We start from the raw sequence: 20,102 nt of genomic DNA on the forward strand, positions 1-20,102 counted from the left end.
AGAATGAATCTCATGACGAGTTCAGAACACAATGTACGCTCAGAATCCTGAAATGTTTTAGAGCTCTGATGATGGAATTATGGTTTAATTTCAATGTTTATAAGTCGGCCATGTTTGTCTGTTCAGCCTGGAAGAAATGTCAGGTTATTGTGTCTAATTTTAGTCTTTTAGTCTCTTTGTATTATTAATGGTGTAATGTCTTGTTTTGGGCTGGACAAACCGTTTTGCACGATACAATAACAAAATAAAATAAATTAAAAAATCAATCAGTAGAAGTCTGATGTTTCACACGGGGTTCAAACAAAGAAAGGTTCAAGTTGACCTCAAACATGTACCATCAGAACCTGTGTGTGTTGATAATAATGAATTACAGTGTTGTGTTCGGCTCGCTCTGCTGCCCCCTGGTGGCTGAAGCTGTGTATTGCACTCATCTGCACCTATAGCAGCTGCATTCAGAGCACATTATTTGGTATGAGCTCAGTGTGCTTTACATTGAAGGTACAAACATACAACTGCCATGAAATTCAATAAAGATTAAGCACTTTTCTGACATCAACTAAATGAACCTTGCAAAGCTACAGCTGACATATATGTCATATCTTCTTGGCACGTTATTATGAGTTGAGACAGCACAATAATCAAAATCAAATATAATTTCACTAAAGGAAAAAGCTGCCATGATTAATGATGCACAGTGAGTGTGCTGCACAGGATCATCCAACAGGCAGGCAGCCTGCTTTGTGCTTCATGCTAAATGTTGTGTTCACTAATGTGCATTTAGTTAAGAGTGCATTTTATAATTCACTATCAGAAAAGCTGCAGTACAGTGAACATGTTTTAGTTGATGCAGTTTAGCAGCAGCAGCATTTGTCGGGGGGATCGGGGGATCGGGGTTGGGGTCGAGGGATCAGAGCTTCCTGCTGCTCCTTCTTGATCCCTCGGGGTCAGCAGGTCCCTGAATTCTTGGGTGGAGACGAACTTCTAAACACTTGTTTCTCACAAGCTGTCTATGCCGGTGTCAATCTAATTTAAGAACTGAGATCCTCTGAAGGAACCGTACTAAGCACTTTTTCAATGACTCAGCAGTTTGAAACTATTTCTATTAATAAAGACACATGAAACAGATTCGAACAGGAACGTTGGATAAATGATTTCTGAACTGAAAACAATTCATAAATAATCTTTTTCTGTATTTCAGTTAAAGTCGCTGATTAAGAAAGTATGTGTAGATTTATAGTCCTGTATTGTTTTTTGCTATCGTGGACATTTTAACAAATCATTCCACAGAGTTAGTGGTAATAAGGAAGGAAAAAGGACTTTGCTCACAGACGCTGCGTCGTGTGCAGGTCTTGTGATAATGCAGAAGTGTTTCAGGTTATCACAAGGAGCAGACACCGACTGACCGACCTGAAAGGTAACACTTCTACTTTACATTTTCTTAATATAGATCAAAGCCTTGATTTGAGAAAACTTTTCATATCTATTTTCAGTAGTTATTTCACTCTTGCTTTAGTGTTTTTTAGTAGAGTGCATTCGTTCAGCTCTTTGCATGACTGATGTTTTAGTTTGTCATTGTTTCAAGTTAGCAGACAAATTTAAAGCTGTAACAGAAGATTAGCAGCTCACATTACAATGATGGTTGAAACACAAATTAAAGCTGAGTTTATGAAATAATTAACAGACTCTGACATGCATCATCTTTAAACCTCAGCAGAGAAACTTTTCTGCAGAGATAATGTCATTAACAGTAGCCATTTTGTCTATTAGGGGATTTAGTTCTTTGCAAACTAAATGCAGCTGTGATTGGACATGGAGTGGAAGAGCAACCTGAGGCGTGCCCAGTCACTGAGGAGCGTCCCGTCGTCATGTGACAAGCCCACCAGCTGGCCAGAAGCAGGACTGCGGGATAACAGAACGTCTGTGTCCCATCTTGTTTCCAGGTGAGAGAAATGACATGTTGCTCTGTGATGACTAAACACACCGTCAAACCCTCTGATGTATGGAGAAGCAGCGTTCAGTTTCTTTGCTCCTTATATCTGGAACAAACTCCCAGAAAACTGCAGGTCTGCTGAAACTCTCAGCTCTTTAAAATCAAGGTTGAAGACACACCTGTTTACAGCCTTTATTTAAACAGCTTTAAAAAGATTTTAAACTTTTACTCTGCACTGTAAATATTATTATTATTTTTTAAATTATTTTAAATTATTTTCTTTTACTTTTCTTTTTTCTTTTCTTTTTTTCATTTAAATTAATTTCATTTAAATTATTTATTTTTATATTTAAATTAATTTCATTTTAATTTTATTTTTTTATTTAAATTAATTTCATTTTATTTTTATTTGAACATATTTTCAGATTTAACAATTTCAGTGATTTTTACATTTTCTATTTTAATGTTTCTTTTCTTTCTTCTGTCATGATGCTTTTGATGTCTTGTGTGAAGCACTTTGAATTGCCTTGTTGTTGAAATGTGCGACATAAATAAACTTGCCTTGCCTTCTGATATCTTCTATAGGCAACATTTGAGAAGAATTAAAGTGTTTTTTGTGCATGTTACAGGTATCAAACTACAGTGGTAAGCACATCTATTCAAGAAACTACGGTACATGAGGCTGCAACAAACCAAAAGCAGATCATAAAAGAGGTAACCCCTGGCTGCACGTTTTCACTCAGGTGAAAAAATACAGAATAATGAATTCATCTGCATTCAAAAACATGCTTTTGTTCTGTGTGTCACTGTCAGACACAGCAGCCGAACCTGGAGTATCTGATGTTGAGAAATGAAGAGCGGGAACGGTCTCGAGCCAAGTCCAATTTGACCCGTAGCAAGTCAATGGGTAGCCTCCAAAAAGCCACCTCGTCCATAGGGACCCTGAAGGCTCTGTTTGAGTCGAAGGCTGCCACACCAAACAACTCAAAGAGAACTCTCAGAGACGGAAGTATCACAACAACTAAGAGAGCTGTAGACATCCTGCCACTGATGAACGGAAAGATTGAAGAGGTCAAAATCTCTGCAGAGGAACCCAAGACCCAAACTCCTGCTCGTCCTCCACAACATGATGCTAAAGAAGATCATGTGACTCCAAAGGTCAGAGCTCAGAGATCTACAGTTTAACAGACACAATCATGACTTTAGTTTTTTAATGCACAAACAAATTACTAATAATATTACTAATGAATATGAGATGAAGTTATACCAAGTTTTAAAATGAAATGCACATTAAAATATGTGCATAGTAGGCACAATTTATTCCATGATTTAATTTGAACATAGTAGATAAATGAATCACATACAAAGTTCGGTGGACTCGGTGCTAATCATGGTTGAAGTTGCATTCGGTTGGCTTTCACACTGCACTCTGTAAAGCGCAACAAAGCCTGTCAAATGTTGTGCACCGTAGCCACCCAGCACTAGTTGGGGCTGTAGCTTCATCAATGTGGTGTCGGACACATCTGAAAGACTTTAATGCATCCTCAAAGTGTTCAACGACCACTTACTCAGTTCATGATTAATGCAAAAGACATCTGTGGATTTATATCACAAACACAGCTATGGCAATTCTTTGTGGCATAGCAGCTTCTTCCTCTAGCTAGCAACTGCCTGCTAGCTGCGGCGAAAGTTAGCCCGAGGCATGCAGCTAATGACAAGCTCAGTAGCTAACTTTCAGTAACTAGCTAGCCCACAGCCTTTTATGTATTCAACTTCCACAGTGAGTCTTCTTCATGCTCGTTATCGTTATAATTATCTTCCATATTGGCATCACCGTGTCCATCCCCTTAGCATCCTGTTTGTAGGCTGTGTGAAAATCCTTAGCATTAACATCATTCCCTTTCCCCAAAAATATAAGAAGTAGTGTGGGTGTCACAAAACTCTGCTAACTTTATTGTTGGCTAGCAGTGACAGTTCCTTTTTTTCTACCTCTAGGTGGCGAGTAAGCCCCGGTTGGAGAGAAGAAAAACAATAGGGGGCATTGATTTTGAAAAACTTGCTTCCTCTCAAGCTGGTGAGTATCAAAAATAACATTCAACCAACACCCTCTGTGATACATCCCTGAGTATTCTTACCCACCTAACCCACAAATTAAGACAGGTTGTAAAAGTTGTGAAATTCAACATCACAGCTGTGACGGCAACTTCATTTGCATTCAGTGAAAACCACACAAAAAAACGCAACAATAAACAGCTCAGTCATGAACTGGATAATGCAATAATAATAATAATAAAAAACATCTACAAATTAACTCAGTATATTGACTTCCAGGACAAAGACCAGTTGATAAGAGAACTGCACTGTAAGCTACAGCTGACCGGGAACTGTAACCAGCATCCCTTAAACTCTCCAGACCTCGATATGTCTTTAGACAAACAAAAACTCTGGTGCAAAGTCAAAGAACAAAACCTTAAAAAAAAATAATGTTTCTTTCTTTAACTTCATAATATTTCCCTGGGCTGCACAGTGGTTAGTGCTGTTTCCTCACAGCGAGGAGGTTCCTGGTTTGAATCCCCGTCCTTCAGGAGTCTCTCTGTGAGGAGGTTCCTGGTTTGAATCCCCGTCCTTCAGGAGTCTCTCTGTGTGGAGTTTACATGTTCTCCTCGTTCATGAGTCGGTTCTCTCCGGCTTCCTCCCACAGTCCAAACACATGCTCGTTAGGTTAACTGCTGACTCTAAAATGTCTGTAGGTATGAATGTGAGTGTGGCTGGTTGTCCAGTCCAGGCCTCTATATGTCCAGTTCAGGCCTCTCGCCCAATGACAGCTGGGATCGGCTCCAGCCGACCACAATAGCGATTTGGAAATGCAATGTTTAGTTTCTGTCAGCTGTAATGAGGATCTAAAAGAGCTTGAAATCAGAAGATCACAAACAATATGGTGTCTCCTCTGCTTAACATTTCCTGGAAAGTCGTCCCATGAGTCCAACGACGCAGGTCAAAGCCAAGAGACGACATGAAACGAAAAGGGAGGAGGGGGAAATGGAGATCAATATCAGAACGGTGACTGTGCAAGAAGCACATGATTCACTAATAGGTCACAACAGAAGAAGAGGACAGAAATAACCAGCAGACTAAGAGTCTAAAATAAGTGCAGGAGGGTTACAGGGTCAGCTGTCACTGGGACAGGAATGAGCCAGAGAGAGAGGGAGCGACCGAGAGTGGCAGAGGACTTCAATACAGGAAACATACAGACATGAGTTCTGACCCAAACAACTTCAGTAGGACTTTAAGAAGGAGCGGCTGGTTTGGAAGATAAAGGGAACTATCAGTGAGTACAGGAATCTATTCTGTGTGTCTGCTGAAGAGAGAAATATCTAACGCTACTATTTTGGGAGTCGAAGAACTTGTCAATTCTTTTGAACCCTAACACTTAATATAAACTCTGCATTTGGTCATTTAGTGATGACTAGACAAGAGCCCTTGTCACACTCACACACCTACAGGCTTGCATTTGAGACAAACACTCTTAATGTTGACCTGAATGTTGTGATTGACTTTCACCAAACCCCCTCTTAAAAGAGTCTCTTTGTACTGACATCACACTCTGCATGAGTTGTTCATTCACAGCTTCTCGTGGACTTCAGATTACGATCTGTTCTTCATAAAATAAATGTTTTATTATTGTTCCAACATGTTTACTATTGCTTTTCCAGGCTTAGTCAAGTGTAGCAGCAGTGACGTGTCTGTCCTTGTATCTCTCAGTATTGGTGTCAGTGGAGTCAGGTATCTGTCCCTCTCCACCACAAGTGGTACATTTATAGCTTGACCACATGGCAGCTGTTAAATATAAGCTTTGAAATTGTTTTTGTGAGCATGACACAACATTTATAACCTCAGAGTATTGTGACAGAGATGATTTTTTAAATGTCTAATCATGTAGGGGACAGTCTCAAAAATAAAGTAACCCTTCATTCTGACTGCATGTTAAGACACCATGTGAGACGTTTCCTGTACAGCAGCTTGTGTCATAAAGAAATTGATCACTGTACGATGTCTCTGCAGATGAGAAAAGGAGGTCATTTGCAGATTTCAGAGACAGCTCCTTCGGCCAAACAAAGGATAAACTGTCCATCTCAGTCAAGGCTATGTCAGCTCTCTATCTGTCCAAGGCAGCACCTCAGGAATCAAACCGCAGCTTTTTGAAAAAGGTAAACATCAGTTTACTCCCTATAGGTTCAATGTCCTGGATGTATTTACACCTATTATTTAAACAGAGAGGGCCTTTGTACAAGGTAAAAAAGCTAAAGGTTTAAAAGTGTGATGAAGAAAGGTAACTATACCTGCATTTTTTTACATCTTATGCATTACACACTATTGAGCTCAGAGTTTATTTTGAAAGTTACAGAATATGATGCATAATCCAGATCATATTATGTCAGTGTTAATATGCAGCCAAACAATACTAAAATGTTTCCTGAGAAATTATGATGTAACACGCTGCAGATATTACTTTGCCCAATCAATATCTAATATCCAAAATGTAATGTAATCACGGACTGATATTGTTCCCATGTAGGCTCAAGCTCAAACATCTGAATCTGGGAAAAGAGTGAAACTAACCAAGGTAAGGTAGAATTTTATCAGACATTTTGCATGACGGTGTGCATTAGATTGGATTGCCCCGATAACATGACCAGCGTCCTGCTTTTCCTGAGTAACACAGTTTTCTTCAAAAGACTGAAACATGTCCTGAAGCCATCCACTCTGTGTTGTTAACATCGTTGTTGTGTTCACTTTTTATTTGCGTTTGAGCTCAGCTAACCCACTGACCCCTGGCATGTGGAAAGCAAATCATCTGCCATGTTTTGGAAGGTAACATATTCATCTCATTGCTGCGAGCATGTCTGCACAGTCTGGAGCATGGATGTCACTGGAAATGATATGTTCATTAGAGCACAATGATGAAAACACTACTTTGTCCCTCAAAGATGGCCGAAGACCCCAAACAGAGGACGGACTGCCTCTCGACTCTTTCTTCGACAAGACATCAACAAGGACCAGAGGACATCTGTGGGACGCTTTCCCAAAAGCACATGCCTTCCCATCTCTCCAAAGAAGAGTTACACAAACAGCAGCAGAAGAGTGAGCTGAAGAGGCTCCTGAAGCACACTCATCCAGAGCTGAAGACGTTGGATCAAGTTGTAGACGAGGAACTTGCCGAGGTTTTGGGCTCAGAGATTGGGGTGACAGCTGGTGAAACTGGATACGAGGGAGAGGTTCTGTCAAGACGATTGTTATTTGAGAACTGTGCCTTGAGCAGCAAAGTATCTCCTTACATCCACAAAATGCACGTGGCCGAGAGAACCACAGAAAAGAGCAATGTGTGTAAAAAACCTGCTGAGTTTGAGGAGCATGCTGAGAACACAAGTGTCCAAGGATTCAACAAGGATGACAAAATAGTAGGTTCTAGTCTGGAGAGGGAGTGTGAGGAAGAAGTGATGAGAATAGATGTACAGGCTACCAGAAGGATGTTTGAGAACCAGTCTGGGAACACACAACCCCTGTATCCAGATAAAAAGTACCAAGGTAAAGTTTTTATTTCTGGAGATGAGACAAGAGGTGTCCAAAGACAAGAGACAAGAGGTGTCCAAAAACAAGAGACAAGAGGTGTCCAAAAACAGGAACAGCAGTCTGAAAAGTGTAGGACAGAAAGTCTTTACGGCCAAAACCAAAGAAATGAACGTAAAAACTCCTTTGAGGATGAGCCTGCAAGCCTTCCTGAACAAGATGAATTTGGAGAAGCAATCAAAACAAGTGCTGCTCTTTTCCAGAACAACCCATTCATCCACACAAATATAGAAAGAGAGCAGTCTTTGGTGCACACATCAAAACATGAAAGTCCAGCAGGAGACAGCGGGGCAGATCAGAACTATCAGGTGGCTAATGTGAAGAACAGAACACATGTGTTTGAATCGATGCCGTTTCACAAAATCAGGCATCAGAATCAAGACGAAATCGAAACAATGGTCGAGAACATAAAGGAAACACTGACTTCTCTTTTTCACGTTAACATCATACATTCAGGTGGCTCAATCATCGAGGTTAACGAGACGATGTTAGCCAAAAAGGCCAAGTTCACACTATCAGAGAAAGGACCGGAAATAACATACGATGAGGTGGCTGAAGGTGGTGCACAAAACTTAATACTCCAGTTGCTACCAAGGGCAAACCTTAAGCCCCAGATCACTTACCTAAAGGAAGGAAGTAACAGAAGTATGGAGGCCACAGTGGTGAATGTACCTGTGCACCAGCATCAATACACTAGCCACCAAGACACAGAGTTCAAAACTGCCAATGTGGTTCAGGTCGTTGAGGATATTCTCAATCAAGATAACTCTCTGAGGAAAGGGGTGATCTTCCAGGAGTATGGAGACGGATGTGCTGAAGTCATCGTTTACTCCCTCTACAAGTATTTCGATGAGGAAGATGTTAAAAGTTATAGTCCTCCACAAGATGCAGAGTGTGAAACTCTGGAGACAAAAAGAAGAGAAGTCGGTGGAGCAGACAATCAAGAACCACAAACAGGCTTTGCTGAATCAAAGGGGAACCGCCTTCTTCAGACGTCTCATGACCCAACTTGCCAAGGAGCAATAAGGCCTGAAATTGCAATTAAGGGGAATGTTAAACTGTTCAAGAGTTGTATTGAAAAGGGAGATCTGGAGTATTTGAAAACTCTTCAGGCTGATTCATCATTGGAAGAACAAGAAGTCCCCCCAAACTTAAGTATGGCTGCAGAAGGGAGGGAGCTTTATCATGAAGAAAGAGATAATCAGGTGGAGGAAAGTACCTCAGAATGGGTCCCAGTGGATGTGAAGAAACTGAAAAATATGTTCTCTGGAGATGGGAGAACAGTCCAACCAAAGCAACATAAATATTTATATGAGAATCATCCTCAATCTGCCACAGTTTCCCCTGCAATCACAAGTCCAAATGTTGCAGTTGAAAAGAGCCAGTCCTCTAAGGAATGCAGTACTGAGGTATTCCTCCACAGCCAAGTAAAAGATACCTTTAGGCAGTGTGATGACCAAACACAAGGAGACGCATGTGACTTGCCAGCTGGACCACGAGGTTCCAGCCTACTTCTTGAGACACAGGATGGTGACATGGTCCACCAGGCGGAATTAGTTGAGGTAGTAGATGACAATAATGAGATCTCTGACCTGCAGGCTGCGATACATAGCCTCCAACAGGCAACAAATGAGGCCAAGTCTTTGCATCGATCTTCACAGGAAAAACATTCACTTTCTGATGGAGAATCAGAAAGCAAAGAGGTGGTCCAGCAACAACTCCTCGAATCCGCTTCTATGTCTGTTCATAGTTCAGAAATGATGGCTACACAGCAAGATGACGAGGAAGTTGTTTTTCAGGGTAAACTCAAAGCAGCATTGGATTCCCTGGAGAGATCCAACATTAATGTCACCAGGGGAGATTTTAGAGCGGCCATGATATACAGGAACACAAAACCCAAACCTCAGAAAGAGCAATCACAGCCAGGGATTGGAGCGTCTGTTCAACAGACCCCGGTGACGGAGCTTAAACCTGTGGCTGATCCTAAACCAACTCAAGAACCAATGAAAGATGAGGTCTCCAAAAAACAAGTGATGACAGAAAATGATGAGCCCCCGAACCAAAGTAAAACCCAAAATAAACCATCCACAAGTCCTGCCTCAGAAAGAAAACGAAATCCAACTTGTCCGAAACCAGAAATCCTGCCTAAACCTGAGCATTTGAAAATAAAGCCAAGAGGTATTCAATCAACCATCACAGAGACTCCAGAGACAACCAAAACCAGACCCATAAGAACCAAAGGAACAGTTCTTCAACCTTCGGCAAATACACCACTTTCAAAGAAGAATGAACATCAGCATGACTCGTTCAAAAATGACAGTGGCGGCGACTCGGGCCTTAATTCAGAGGATAATCAAAGAAATGAGCTTGCTGATACAGCGAAACAGATGTCTCAAGAAAATGAAGCAAGGATTCAAGTTCAAGGCCCAGTCATAACGTTGGCAAAGGATGACGCAGATAAGAATATCATCAATCATCAAGAGGAGATGAATGCCTCCCTAGGAGGGAAAGCCCTCCAGGATGTCCCAAACAAAGAGAGTATGGGTGAAACCGACGAAAGTCCGGTAGATTTTCATGAAGCGTGTAAGAAATTTGAAAGTAAAAAGGCATTTTCAGTGAAGAGTGCACCTGTAAAGCCAAAAAGGGTCAAAATTGCCCAGGCTGAAAACAAAAACCTGAAGCAAAAGTCCGGAGAAAACAGCTCCTCAATTAACACACAAGTGGGTAAGGAACCAAACAAGAAGGATCCTTTATACAATAATCCAAAGTCCTGTGGTCAAACTGCTGATGGCAAAGGGAAGCATGAGGAAAAGATTGTACGAGAGAGCAAAGTTGAAATGAGAGAAAAGAAAAGACCGACAGAGACAGAGGACGAACGCAGACAGCGGCTCTCGGTTCACATGGATGAGATCATGAGAGGGAACATGACAGCAGCCATGGAAATTTTTGACAACTTGAGAAAACGGGAGGAACTGCAGAACATTCTCTGTCAGGTTGAAGAAATTGAACAGGACACATGCGAAGTCGATGTAAGGTCTCTGAGAAATGTTTTTGAGAGCGTCCCTGACTGGGTTGTTGGAGCAGACAAAAAGAAACCAGAAAAGGAAAAGGTAGAGAGCAAAGAAGATAGGCTCCTGCCAACAAGAGCCGAAAGCAACTCCTCAATGGCACATGTTTTTGGAGATCTTGAGCGAGCCAGTGAGGAAATCATAACTCTGAAAGAACAAACTTTAACCAGACTTCTGAATATAGAAGAAACCATAAAGAAGGCTCTTTGTTCGGTCTCTACCTTGAAATCGGACTCTGATATTGCGGGTTTATCAAGCTTGTTCAAAGAGTCATTAGGGACAGTGCCAGGATCTCCCTCTTTTGGGAATATTAGAAAAATAAGCATCGGGTCAAGCAGAACGAAAGCGCAGCCGACAAAGGGAAATCCTGCTGAACCAGGAAACACAGCTGGGCCAGTTAGTGCAAGCGTCGACGAAGCCTCTTCAAAACAACAAAGTCCTCCATCTTCACCTGCCTTCATCTCCATCCAGTCGGCTGCCAGAAAGACGGATAAAGCAGGGGTACCTCCACAAAATACCACAATCTGCCCAACATGTCAGAACAACCCAAAGAGAGAGGAGAAATTCAGGACCACAAAAACCCTGACATGTAACAGCCCTGCACAGAACAGAAAAAGGGACCCCAGAAGAGGAGGGGGAAAACAACCCTCAAACCAACAACACAACCCTAAGCGGGAGCTCAGGGTGCTTGATGTGCAGACGGACAATGAAGGAAATGGTATGACAGGAACTAAAACTGTTCCAAAGAACTTTGAAAGGGCTGATAATTCTGGAAACATGTTTTACTCTTCTAAAACTTCCACTGTCGTCATTACTCAGCCTGAAACTACGACATCCTCAGGGCTTACTGTGGCCACTCCAGCTACATATCATGTCACCTCGTACCCTGATGTTCGGCTGCCAGTCAATCAGAAACCTTAAAGCTCACATATCCTCCTCCTCTTCTTCAGTGTAAATAAGTGTCAGAGCTCCTCAAATCCACTCTGATCCTGTATTTGATCATGTCTATAAACCCCTCTATTTCAGCCCTGCTCAGAACAGGCTGTTTCTGTGTCTGTACCTTTAAATATGTAAATGAGCTGTGTCTGACCACCTAGCTGTGGGAGTGTCACTCACCTGGGGGAGGGGTTTCTGCCCTTTGTGATGTAATGAAGGGAACATCTCCAAACAGCCTGTTTGAGCACACATTTTCTGAAAAGTGGAGCAGGTAGAAGACAGAGAGGATGGACTTTTCTCATCATTGGGGGGTTTGTAGACGGACTAGAGACACATGTTAGAGTTAGAGGAACATGGTGAAGTGGATTTTGTATCATTATGTGACCTTTAAATTGTTCAGTGACGGAATCAGTTTGTTACCTGTCGGCTTAGAGACAGCTTCCTTTTTCATATTCTTTATGATACTGTAGTTTACACAATTTGATTTGCTGCAAAATGTTATATGTTGGTTATTTTTGCTTGTTTTTTTTTATTCATGGGAAGTTATTGGTTTTAACGTTTTCATCAATGTTTGAAGTTTAAATTTTTAAAACAGTTTTTTATCAGTAGATGAAATGAGAAATGCATTTTCTGTTTTCATTCATGACTTTGTATTTGCTGTTAATGAATCCTTATTGTTGTAAAAAAAAAAAAGAAAAAAAAAAGAAAAGAAAAACATTTCTTTTTCACCAAGCTCGGTCTATTTTTTTTCTCCATCAGTTTCTACCTGCTTGTCAAGAGATGTGTTCAGCCTGTTCAAAGCCGGTTTATCCGATGGAAAAAATCACAGCAGACAAATACATTTTTCACAAAACTTGCTTCTGTTGTAAGCAGTGCAAGAAAAAACTGAGGTGAGAAATTTAAATATTCTTTAATGACTTTGATGATGCTAAATTTTGAATTGGCCCTAAGGTGAGATAGCCCAAATTGTAAAAAAAACTCTGATGGCCTAGATAGAGATTAGGTCGCGGCCAATATACGGAGGCAATAGTCCTCCAAGGGGGAGACTTGGGTTCAAGTCCAACCTGTAGCTCCTTACCTGCATGTCATTCCCCACTCTCTCTCCTGATCTCCTGCTCTTTACTGTTAGCCACTTTGATTCTGCTCCACAACAACAACACCTCCATGTTACTCATCACATGTCCCTCAGTTAGCCAATCAGAGGCCAGGAGGATTAAACTCAATGCAAACGTTATGACAGCCACAGAGGTAGATTCAATATATTCTGGTCACAGTTACTAGATGTATATGGCTAAATACACTTCTATAGAGCATCTACTCTTGTAAATATCACATCTAATATTTGGGTCAATACCTACAAGTCACTTTTTTCCAAATTAATTTAATATCTGATTAATGAAAATTTGAACTTGATATTTTCAGTTGGTTCCACATCACAAGGAGAAAAAATAATGTCACATCATTAACTGCTTTTTCGTTTTCCTGTGAACTTTACTGAACACAATCCTTAACCTGAACTGTAACTGACACCTTGTCCTCATTTGTACGTGTAGCATGCAAAATTATACACCTTTACACGGGGAGTTCTACTGTATATTTCACTACAAACAACTGTTCAGAAGAAAAGGGAATTATGATGAAGGCTTTGGACACACCCAGCACAAGAACCGATGGCTGCTACAGAGCGCTGCCGATGTGTGCAATGAGTCTGAGTCTGAGGCATAAGCACGAATACTGACAAAGTAAGTACCTGAAGGCAACCCTTAACATTTTATTTATCTTGTTCTATTCAGTATAATTCATTTACATTGCCTACCTTTGAGTTATGTTCTTTTTGGGTCCACAGCCATCGATGTCTGTGACAACATGGAGGATCTTTTGAAGATGTGTTTGAGATCCCACAATGGCCGCCTGCCGTCGAAATCACACACCTGTTCACACACTGATTTATAATGAAAGTGTGCAACAGAACAACTAAATTCCACACTAGCTTAGAAACTGCAGAAGAAGACTAATGATGACACATGAAATCATCTTTTCTCCATAGGTAGTTGTATTATATCACCCTCTTGCTCTTTTTACTTAAAGGTGGAGTCAGTAACTTTTTTCATTGCAGCATGTCAATACAACATACAAACTGGGCCCCTCTTCTTGGGCTCATCACTCCCCCAAGCACACATTCACTGCAGGACATAGTGTATATGTTTACTGCTTGTACCAGCTAACTGCTAGCACAAGCTAACCGCTGGTGTTTGGAGCCTGCCTGTCCAACAGAAAGCAAACCAACTCCTCGTCTGCGGAGTAAAAGCCAACACAAGGTTTGGAGAGTTTGTCCGCTCACTGTGATTATATTTTGTCGTCCTTTTCCACTATGTCCACGTCTGTCATATTCACCGGTTTGAATCACCTCCAATTGCTGAATTGTATCTTTTAAACTCACCTGCTGCGCTGTCATTGGCTGGAGGAAACACACCAGCACCCTGCCCAGAAACGTCCAGAGTCAACCAAAACAAAGCAGAACAGTAAAATCCAGTCAGAGGACAGAGTCTCTGCAGACACAGTCACCACCACACATGTATGGAGGCCCAGAAGTGATGATTCAGCAGAATTACTTTTGTATAAGTCTCTAATTTTTTTTTTTTTAGGAAAAAGCTACTGACTCTTTAAACAAATTGCACTCAATATTTTTGTGCAATTCTTTGTTGTAACTTTCAGTTTAACTTGATTTTAGAAATGGAAAAAGTACAAATTCATCAGGATGCTTACTGTATGTGCTTGTTGATAATAAAGAGGCTCATCACTCATCACTCTATTGAACTGTTCTTGTCTCTAATGATCAATGTTTCTGATATTGTGGATCCTACAAACAGTAAGCCGTTTTCTTGTCATTAATCATTTTGTATAGCAGAGGTTTGGCCATACTAGTGATGCCATTTTATTCTTACCTGAATATCTCAATAACTCAAGAAAGCTTTCTCCATTGTTTTTGGACTGCAGTACCTATTTTAAACGCTAGGTGTCAGAGTTACATATCGGTAATTTCAGTCTCTGACCAGGAAGATCTAATGATTATATAATCTAAACAATTATAAACAAAACAATTTGAAACCTCTAGAATAAATTTCAGAAATCTATCAAAGCATAGTAAACCTACCTTTTTGGATAGCAAGGAGGCAAGCAGCACCTCCAAAAATCAATAACCCTGCTTTACTTACTCTCCTTCCAAAGTGACTCCAGGGATGAAATGCATGATCTAAGTTGCACAAATAGCAGACTGAGAGGAATCAGTTCACCCCTAAAACATCGGTAAGCCAGTAATTAGGACAGTCGCTCTAACACAAGGAATTAACCCAATACTCTATTTTGCTACCAAAGACCACAGCTGACTTTATGTTCCCCTGTGTGTTAATGCCTACATTCCTGGAGGGGCTAACTTGGATTGAATAATTTTAATGGCTGTCAAAGTTAAGATGTTTGGATTGATCACGCAAGAGACAAAGCCGCTGTCAAATCAAGGGTCATAATAATGACACCTCCTGTACCTGCACAGATATATTTTATAAGACCACATAAATATAAACACTTGTTGAGCTCCAACACTAAACATTCAAAGAAGAAAGAGGGAGAGAAGGACTGAAAAGCCACTCTTGTCAGTGTTCCAGTTATGAGGAAAGGCCTGTAAATACCTGACCAATCACTAGCAAACATGCTACGGATGCATAATGAATCAAGTTATCGTTCTGAAACAAACCAATCTCCTTTATATCTTTCCATAATTGCTCATATATTGATATGCTTGGCTAATCCTGTACTTCAAAAGAATGTGATATGACAATCACAGTTTCTATGGTTTTATCTCTATACTAACAAACAAAGTTTTGAAACTTATAGGCCGACCAGGTAAGGCAAAGCAAGGCAAGACTCATTTTCACATATGCACTCCTGAAAATATCTAGATCATTTTATATATATATAAGATATTTATTTTATGGTTTCCAATAATCTGAGCTAGTAGGAGAATGTAGATGTTAAACAGAAGAGGCCCCAGGATGGATCCTTGGGGAATTCCACATGGAATTTTTGTTTGGTCAGATTATTGCTGGCATATACAATATTCTAGTTTTTTATTATTTTAACTTATTTAGTCACTAATAACATTGACAAGATGTAACAGAGCAACAATATATTGGCTTATTTATTTACAACAATTGACAAAACGTTTGAAATTGATAGGAGCTTATGTTGATTAACTAATTTTCTAATAAACCTTCAGTTAGTAAATGAATTGTGATAATTGAAAGGAGAGAAAACTGGCCCGTTAATTTACTAGTTTCCTGGTTTCCGCTTCCAAAACCCAGGAAAGATCTGAAATCTGTAGTTGACAGCTTGAACACTTGATAGTACAATAAAACAATCAGAAACTGCACTTCTGGATATGTTTACAGTAACAATTAAAGCTTGTGCTCTGCTAGAATTTGTCCGAGGTGGTCCTCTGAGGGTCCGGTGACTTGTTTTCTAAATTTAAGAACAGAAAAACAGAATTATTATCAAGAACAGACCATTTTCATAGAATAGCCATTTTCACAGACATCAGACTGAGAGTGGACAGTTTGAGTGGTGTCTTGTGAAGTCAGTGTGAAAATTGTTAAATGGATGAGAGTCTTTATCTGTGTACCAACACTGCCCTTCAACAAATTGGCGGATAAGTTTTCCAGGAGCCCGCAAAAGGAATCAAAATATACAGCAACTATGGATATTGAAATTAAGACCCCTGGTGTCTGCTTTTACAGTACAGGAGCTACTGAAATACTGGGCTAATAAAAAATACATTTGCTTGTGAAAATGTTGAAAAGAACCTAGCGTAATTGTTTCACAACATTACCTTGATGATACAGTGAGTTTTACCAAAGGCTTATATAAATGTGTTTTAAGGTATGTGAGAATATTTTAGTTTAAAACACAGCTCATCTATCCTTTCCGGGATTATCAAATGTAAATTTGTAGCTAGAAACGAATGTTTGACAACCTGGAACAAAGGTTTGAGCTTCCCACCCTCAACCTGATGGGAAAGCGGTCTATAAAATCTCGTCAAAGCAATTATTATCAGTTCATCATTCACACTTACTCGGGCTCTGCATGATCCTGAAGTTGGACGTTGAGAGTTTCAGGCAAAAGCAAACAGAACCCCCCAGCAACAATGGGAACAATGCCGTATATCAGCATGGGGATAGTGTGACGGTAGACTTCCAGAAGTCTAATGAGTGGAGCGAGTATGTCTGCCACACGAGCACACATGGAGTTAAGACCTACACCATTCTGCCTGCAACAACACACAATGAACTCAATATTATCCCACACTAATGCATGTGATTAAGGCCCACTTTAGAGTACAGCCCACAAATTCAACTGAAATCTATAAGGATAGATCCATCCATCCATCCATCCATCTGTTTTCTTCAGTTCCGGGTCAAGGCAGCAGCAAGCGCAGTTAGCGCACAGACTTAAAAAAATGCAATGGACACTTTAATAAATGGATCACCATATCAAAATGGAAAAGCACTTTGGACATTTGTTTTGCCGAGAACATGCACGCAACCTTGCCCACCAATTCACCCAGAGGGGCTTAGTGACCAACTTGGTTTGTTGTAAGTAGGTTCCTATACCTATGACCTTACCTTAAAATGGTTGGGTATAATTCGGGTATGTAAACATAGGCTGTGCTGAATGAAGTAGTGGCAGCCATTTTCCCCAGAACGGCTGTGATTGTTATGACCACAGGAAGATCTGATGGTTAAAACATGGAAATGAAAAGCATGATAAAAATCAATACTTTTATCAGAATGTCCTCAGCTTATAAAAACATCTCTCAACTGTTTTTCCGTACCTTTTGGGATAGCAAGGATCAGGAGGCAAGAAGCACCTCCAAAACATAGGAAGCATGCGTAACACATCCTCCTTCCAAAGTGCTGGATTAATGCCAAAGCACCCAGGTCGGCAGGAATTTCCACAAGACCAAAAATTAACTGTGTGAGGTAGATATTCAGGCCAAATCCACCAACATTCAGGCTCAGTCCATAGTACAGAAGACTAACTGCAAACCTAGTGCCAAAGTCGGAGAGATGCGTCATGGAGGTACAGCGTCATGAATAATTAAATCTAGTTAAAGACAACATACCAGGATAAGCCCGTTATCATGGTTTGTTTTCTCAAGTATGGTATTCAGAAGATGTCCAACATGTTTCTCTGTATGAATGTAACTTTGATATCCACCTGAATAAGTGAAACAACATGTTCATGTCATTATACATGTTTTATTGCTTTGGTTGAATCTAAAGTGTGTTTGATGCAGCTCACCTTGTCCATCAGATCATCTGGTACCTGCCTCCCGTTCACCTTGGCTGCCCTCTCGAGCTCCTTTTGTGCCTCCTCCTTCCTGCCCTGGGTCATGAGCCAGCGAGCTGACTCTGGAAGAAACCTGTTCAGAGTCCCGATTGGAATCAGAAATAGAGAAAAAATTGTTATATGTACAGTATGACTTGTTTTGCAAAATGTTTTAAACCAACTTAGAAGTTTGTCCTTGGAGGCCGCTGACCAGTATAAGAATAAGAAGAGGAGAAGGAGAACAGGACAGCAGAGGACCAGCTGCAGGATCCTCCCGTTTGGGATTAAATATGCAATGCCAGACAACATCATCAGTCCACCAGAGTAGACTATTATGATGAGCTGTGTGCAGATGGCAGCATTTGAAGGGATAGTCCATTCCAATGCTAAAAGACAGAAGAGAATTTTAAATATTAGTTTTTTTTATCCTTGTTTCCGTGGCAACCCAGAGTTTGGCTGTTGTCTCACACCTTCATATCCTGTTTGTTGTTTTTATTTTAGAAAATGCACCCCTCACAGCCTTGTTCATTGGTTCATACCAAGATTTTGGACACTCCAATAGTTTATATGGAGCCCCAGAAGGCTCATGTAAAAATCTGTGTGCCCGGTTAATAATCTGTGATGGTCAGTTATCAATCAGTTATGGTCAAAACTCAAACCTGTGATCACCTGACCGATCACGTCGAAAGCAACAAATATGCTCGGGATGCATAATGCAGCGTTTTTAAGCGTTTCTGAAACAATCCAAACTCCCCGATCTCCTTCAGGAGTTCACCAAAGTTGTTCATGTTGATACGTACTGGTTGCAGTGGTTCCTCTTCAAAGTGGTTGTTGGGGTTATGCACAAACAAAGCTTGAGATGCATTATCTGCTCTCGCTGATTAGTCTTTAATCCTGCTCTTCTTTATGATGTGATATGTAAATCATAGTTTATTTGGCCTCATGTCCTCAAAGGATCTTATATCCATTGATATGTAGGCTGCACCAGTTGAAACTTTCAACAGAACAGTAAAAGGAGCAGCAGCAGATACAGTAGCATAATTAAGCCCATAGTTCTGTTCAATTTTATTCATAATGCATCTTTAATGAAAACACCTCACCAATAGACCACATAGACCATTAGATATAACAAACACTTTTAATAAATGCAGAATGCACATGTAGCTGAACATAAAGTACAGTTATTTATACAACCACCAATAAACATAAAATCAGATATGGCCTTTTGGACTTGTTTGATTGAACCCTTTTCTTATCATAGACCTAGTAATCTATTAATTTTCAGTCTCATTTCCGTTGCTTCAACATTTTTTTCAGCAGAAGTTTTAGAAGTTACTAAACAGTTTTAAATAATGTAACTGTGAGGACAGGAAGTTCATGAGTGTATAAAAACCAGATGCTCTTGGATGTTCCAAGGTGCAGGCTAAAAACCTGAGGTGACAGAGCTTTTGCTGTGGCTGCTCCCAATCTGTGGAACAGTCTACCTGTTAATATCAGAACTGCTCAGTCCATCGACAACTTCAAATCTTTGCTTAAAGTCTTAATATGTGATTTTTCACCCTTAAATATATAAATCAAGTATCTCCTCTGAAAATAACTCTGTGAGTCATGACTGTCTACAATGGGTGTAACACCCGAGTCCCACTGTCTGTGATGTTTTCAGAGTTTTCAGAGTCCTATCTTCACTTTGTTTACATCGCCAGGACGGCCGGCTGACTCCTCCCCTCGTGTATAAAAGTTGTTTAATTGAGGGACTAGAGAAAAGAAGAATAACATACTGTACTCACTGCTTAACTGTGTTTCTAGATCACGCTCATTTCAGGTAAATTTACATGCAGTGTGAAGATACGAGCAGAATAAAGATCGCTAGCATTAGCATGCTAACACAACAATGCAGCGAGAGTTGTTTTGGTTTCATGCTGGTGCTCAAGGGCGACATCTGCTGGATCAAAACATCACATATAAAGCCTTTAAAACTCACCTCTTTGCTCTTTTAATACAATTTGAGTTTGACATTTTGAAATTTTTATTCATGCTCCTATTTATAATGTTTTTATTGTGCTTCATTCTATATGTTATTTTACTTGTTGTTTATACATTGTGTGTTTTTCACGCTTGTACAGCACTTTGGTCAATAAAGGTTGTTTTAAATGTGCTTT

General features: G+C 40.3%; 3 protein-coding genes and 1 long non-coding RNA gene across 7 annotated transcripts in view; 2 read left to right on the forward strand and 2 right to left on the reverse strand.

Annotated features, from left to right (window-relative positions):
* The first annotated feature begins 1,295 nt into the window (after window positions 1-1,295).
* Window positions 1,296-14,369, forward strand: LOC132994242 (LIM domain and actin-binding protein 1). Of its 2 annotated transcripts, XM_061064464.1 has the most exons (10): window positions 1,296-1,414; window positions 1,768-1,940; window positions 2,560-2,644; window positions 2,744-3,088; window positions 3,926-4,004; window positions 5,993-6,138; window positions 6,507-6,554; window positions 12,322-12,452; window positions 13,116-13,304; window positions 13,409-14,369. In XM_061064464.1, the coding sequence occupies exons 2-9, from the start codon at window positions 1,810-1,812 to the stop codon at window positions 13,285-13,287; spliced, it is 1,137 nt and encodes a 378-aa protein (XP_060920447.1). In that variant the 5' UTR covers window positions 1,296-1,414; window positions 1,768-1,809; the 3' UTR covers window positions 13,288-13,304; window positions 13,409-14,369. The 2 variants fall into 2 exon arrangements, with proteins under 2 accessions (XP_060920447.1, XP_060920448.1); XM_061064465.1 differs by lacking the exon at window positions 13,409-14,369 and having other exon boundaries at window positions 12,322-12,447; window positions 13,110-13,188.
* Window positions 6,584-20,102, forward strand: part of LOC132994233 (xin actin-binding repeat-containing protein 1-like) — a 140,782-nt gene continuing 127,263 nt past the window's right edge. For 2 of the 3 annotated variants that reach the window (XM_061064447.1, XM_061064446.1), the window contains exon 1: window positions 6,584-11,577. In XM_061064447.1, the coding sequence (XP_060920430.1) occupies window positions 6,889-11,547 (4,659 nt within the window). In that variant the 5' untranslated portion in view covers window positions 6,584-6,888 and the 3' untranslated portion in view covers window positions 11,548-11,577. The remainder of the gene's footprint in view (window positions 11,578-20,102) is intronic. The other variant, XM_061064448.1, reaches the window with a different exon arrangement.
* On the reverse strand, window positions 12,245-13,241 carry LOC132994249 (uncharacterized). Its single transcript, XR_009676637.1, has 2 exons — window positions 13,110-13,241; window positions 12,245-12,447 (listed from the first exon to the last, which is right to left on the reverse strand). It is a non-coding gene; the product is annotated as an uncharacterized LOC132994249 (long non-coding RNA).
* On the reverse strand, window positions 15,746-18,333 carry LOC132994533 (solute carrier family 22 member 13-like; the record flags this gene model as incomplete). The annotated part of the gene is given in 7 exon segments (XM_061064931.1): window positions 15,746-16,077; window positions 16,688-16,882; window positions 17,238-17,346; window positions 17,447-17,661; window positions 17,738-17,832; window positions 17,917-18,037; window positions 18,155-18,333. Coding segments are annotated over 7 exon segments (978 nt in total), but the record flags the coding sequence as incomplete, so codon positions are not given.

This window comes from Labrus mixtus, chromosome 19 (assembly GCF_963584025.1).
Source record: "Labrus mixtus chromosome 19, fLabMix1.1, whole genome shotgun sequence".
NCBI lineage: Eukaryota > Metazoa > Chordata > Actinopteri > Labriformes > Labridae > Labrus > Labrus mixtus.

Coding starts and splice junctions, on each gene's coding strand:
- LOC132994242 (XM_061064464.1), top strand. CDS start 1,810: ATGGAGTGGAAGAGCAACCTGAGGCGTGCCCAGTCACTGAGGAGCGTC. Junction 4,005..5,992: donor ACTTGCTTCCTCTCAAGCTG/GTGAGTATCAAA, acceptor ATGTCTCTGCAG/ATGAGAAAAGGAGGTCATTT. Junction 12,453..13,115: donor CAGTGCAAGAAAAAACTGAG/GTGAGAAATTTA, acceptor TTGTACGTGTAG/CATGCAAAATTATACACCTT.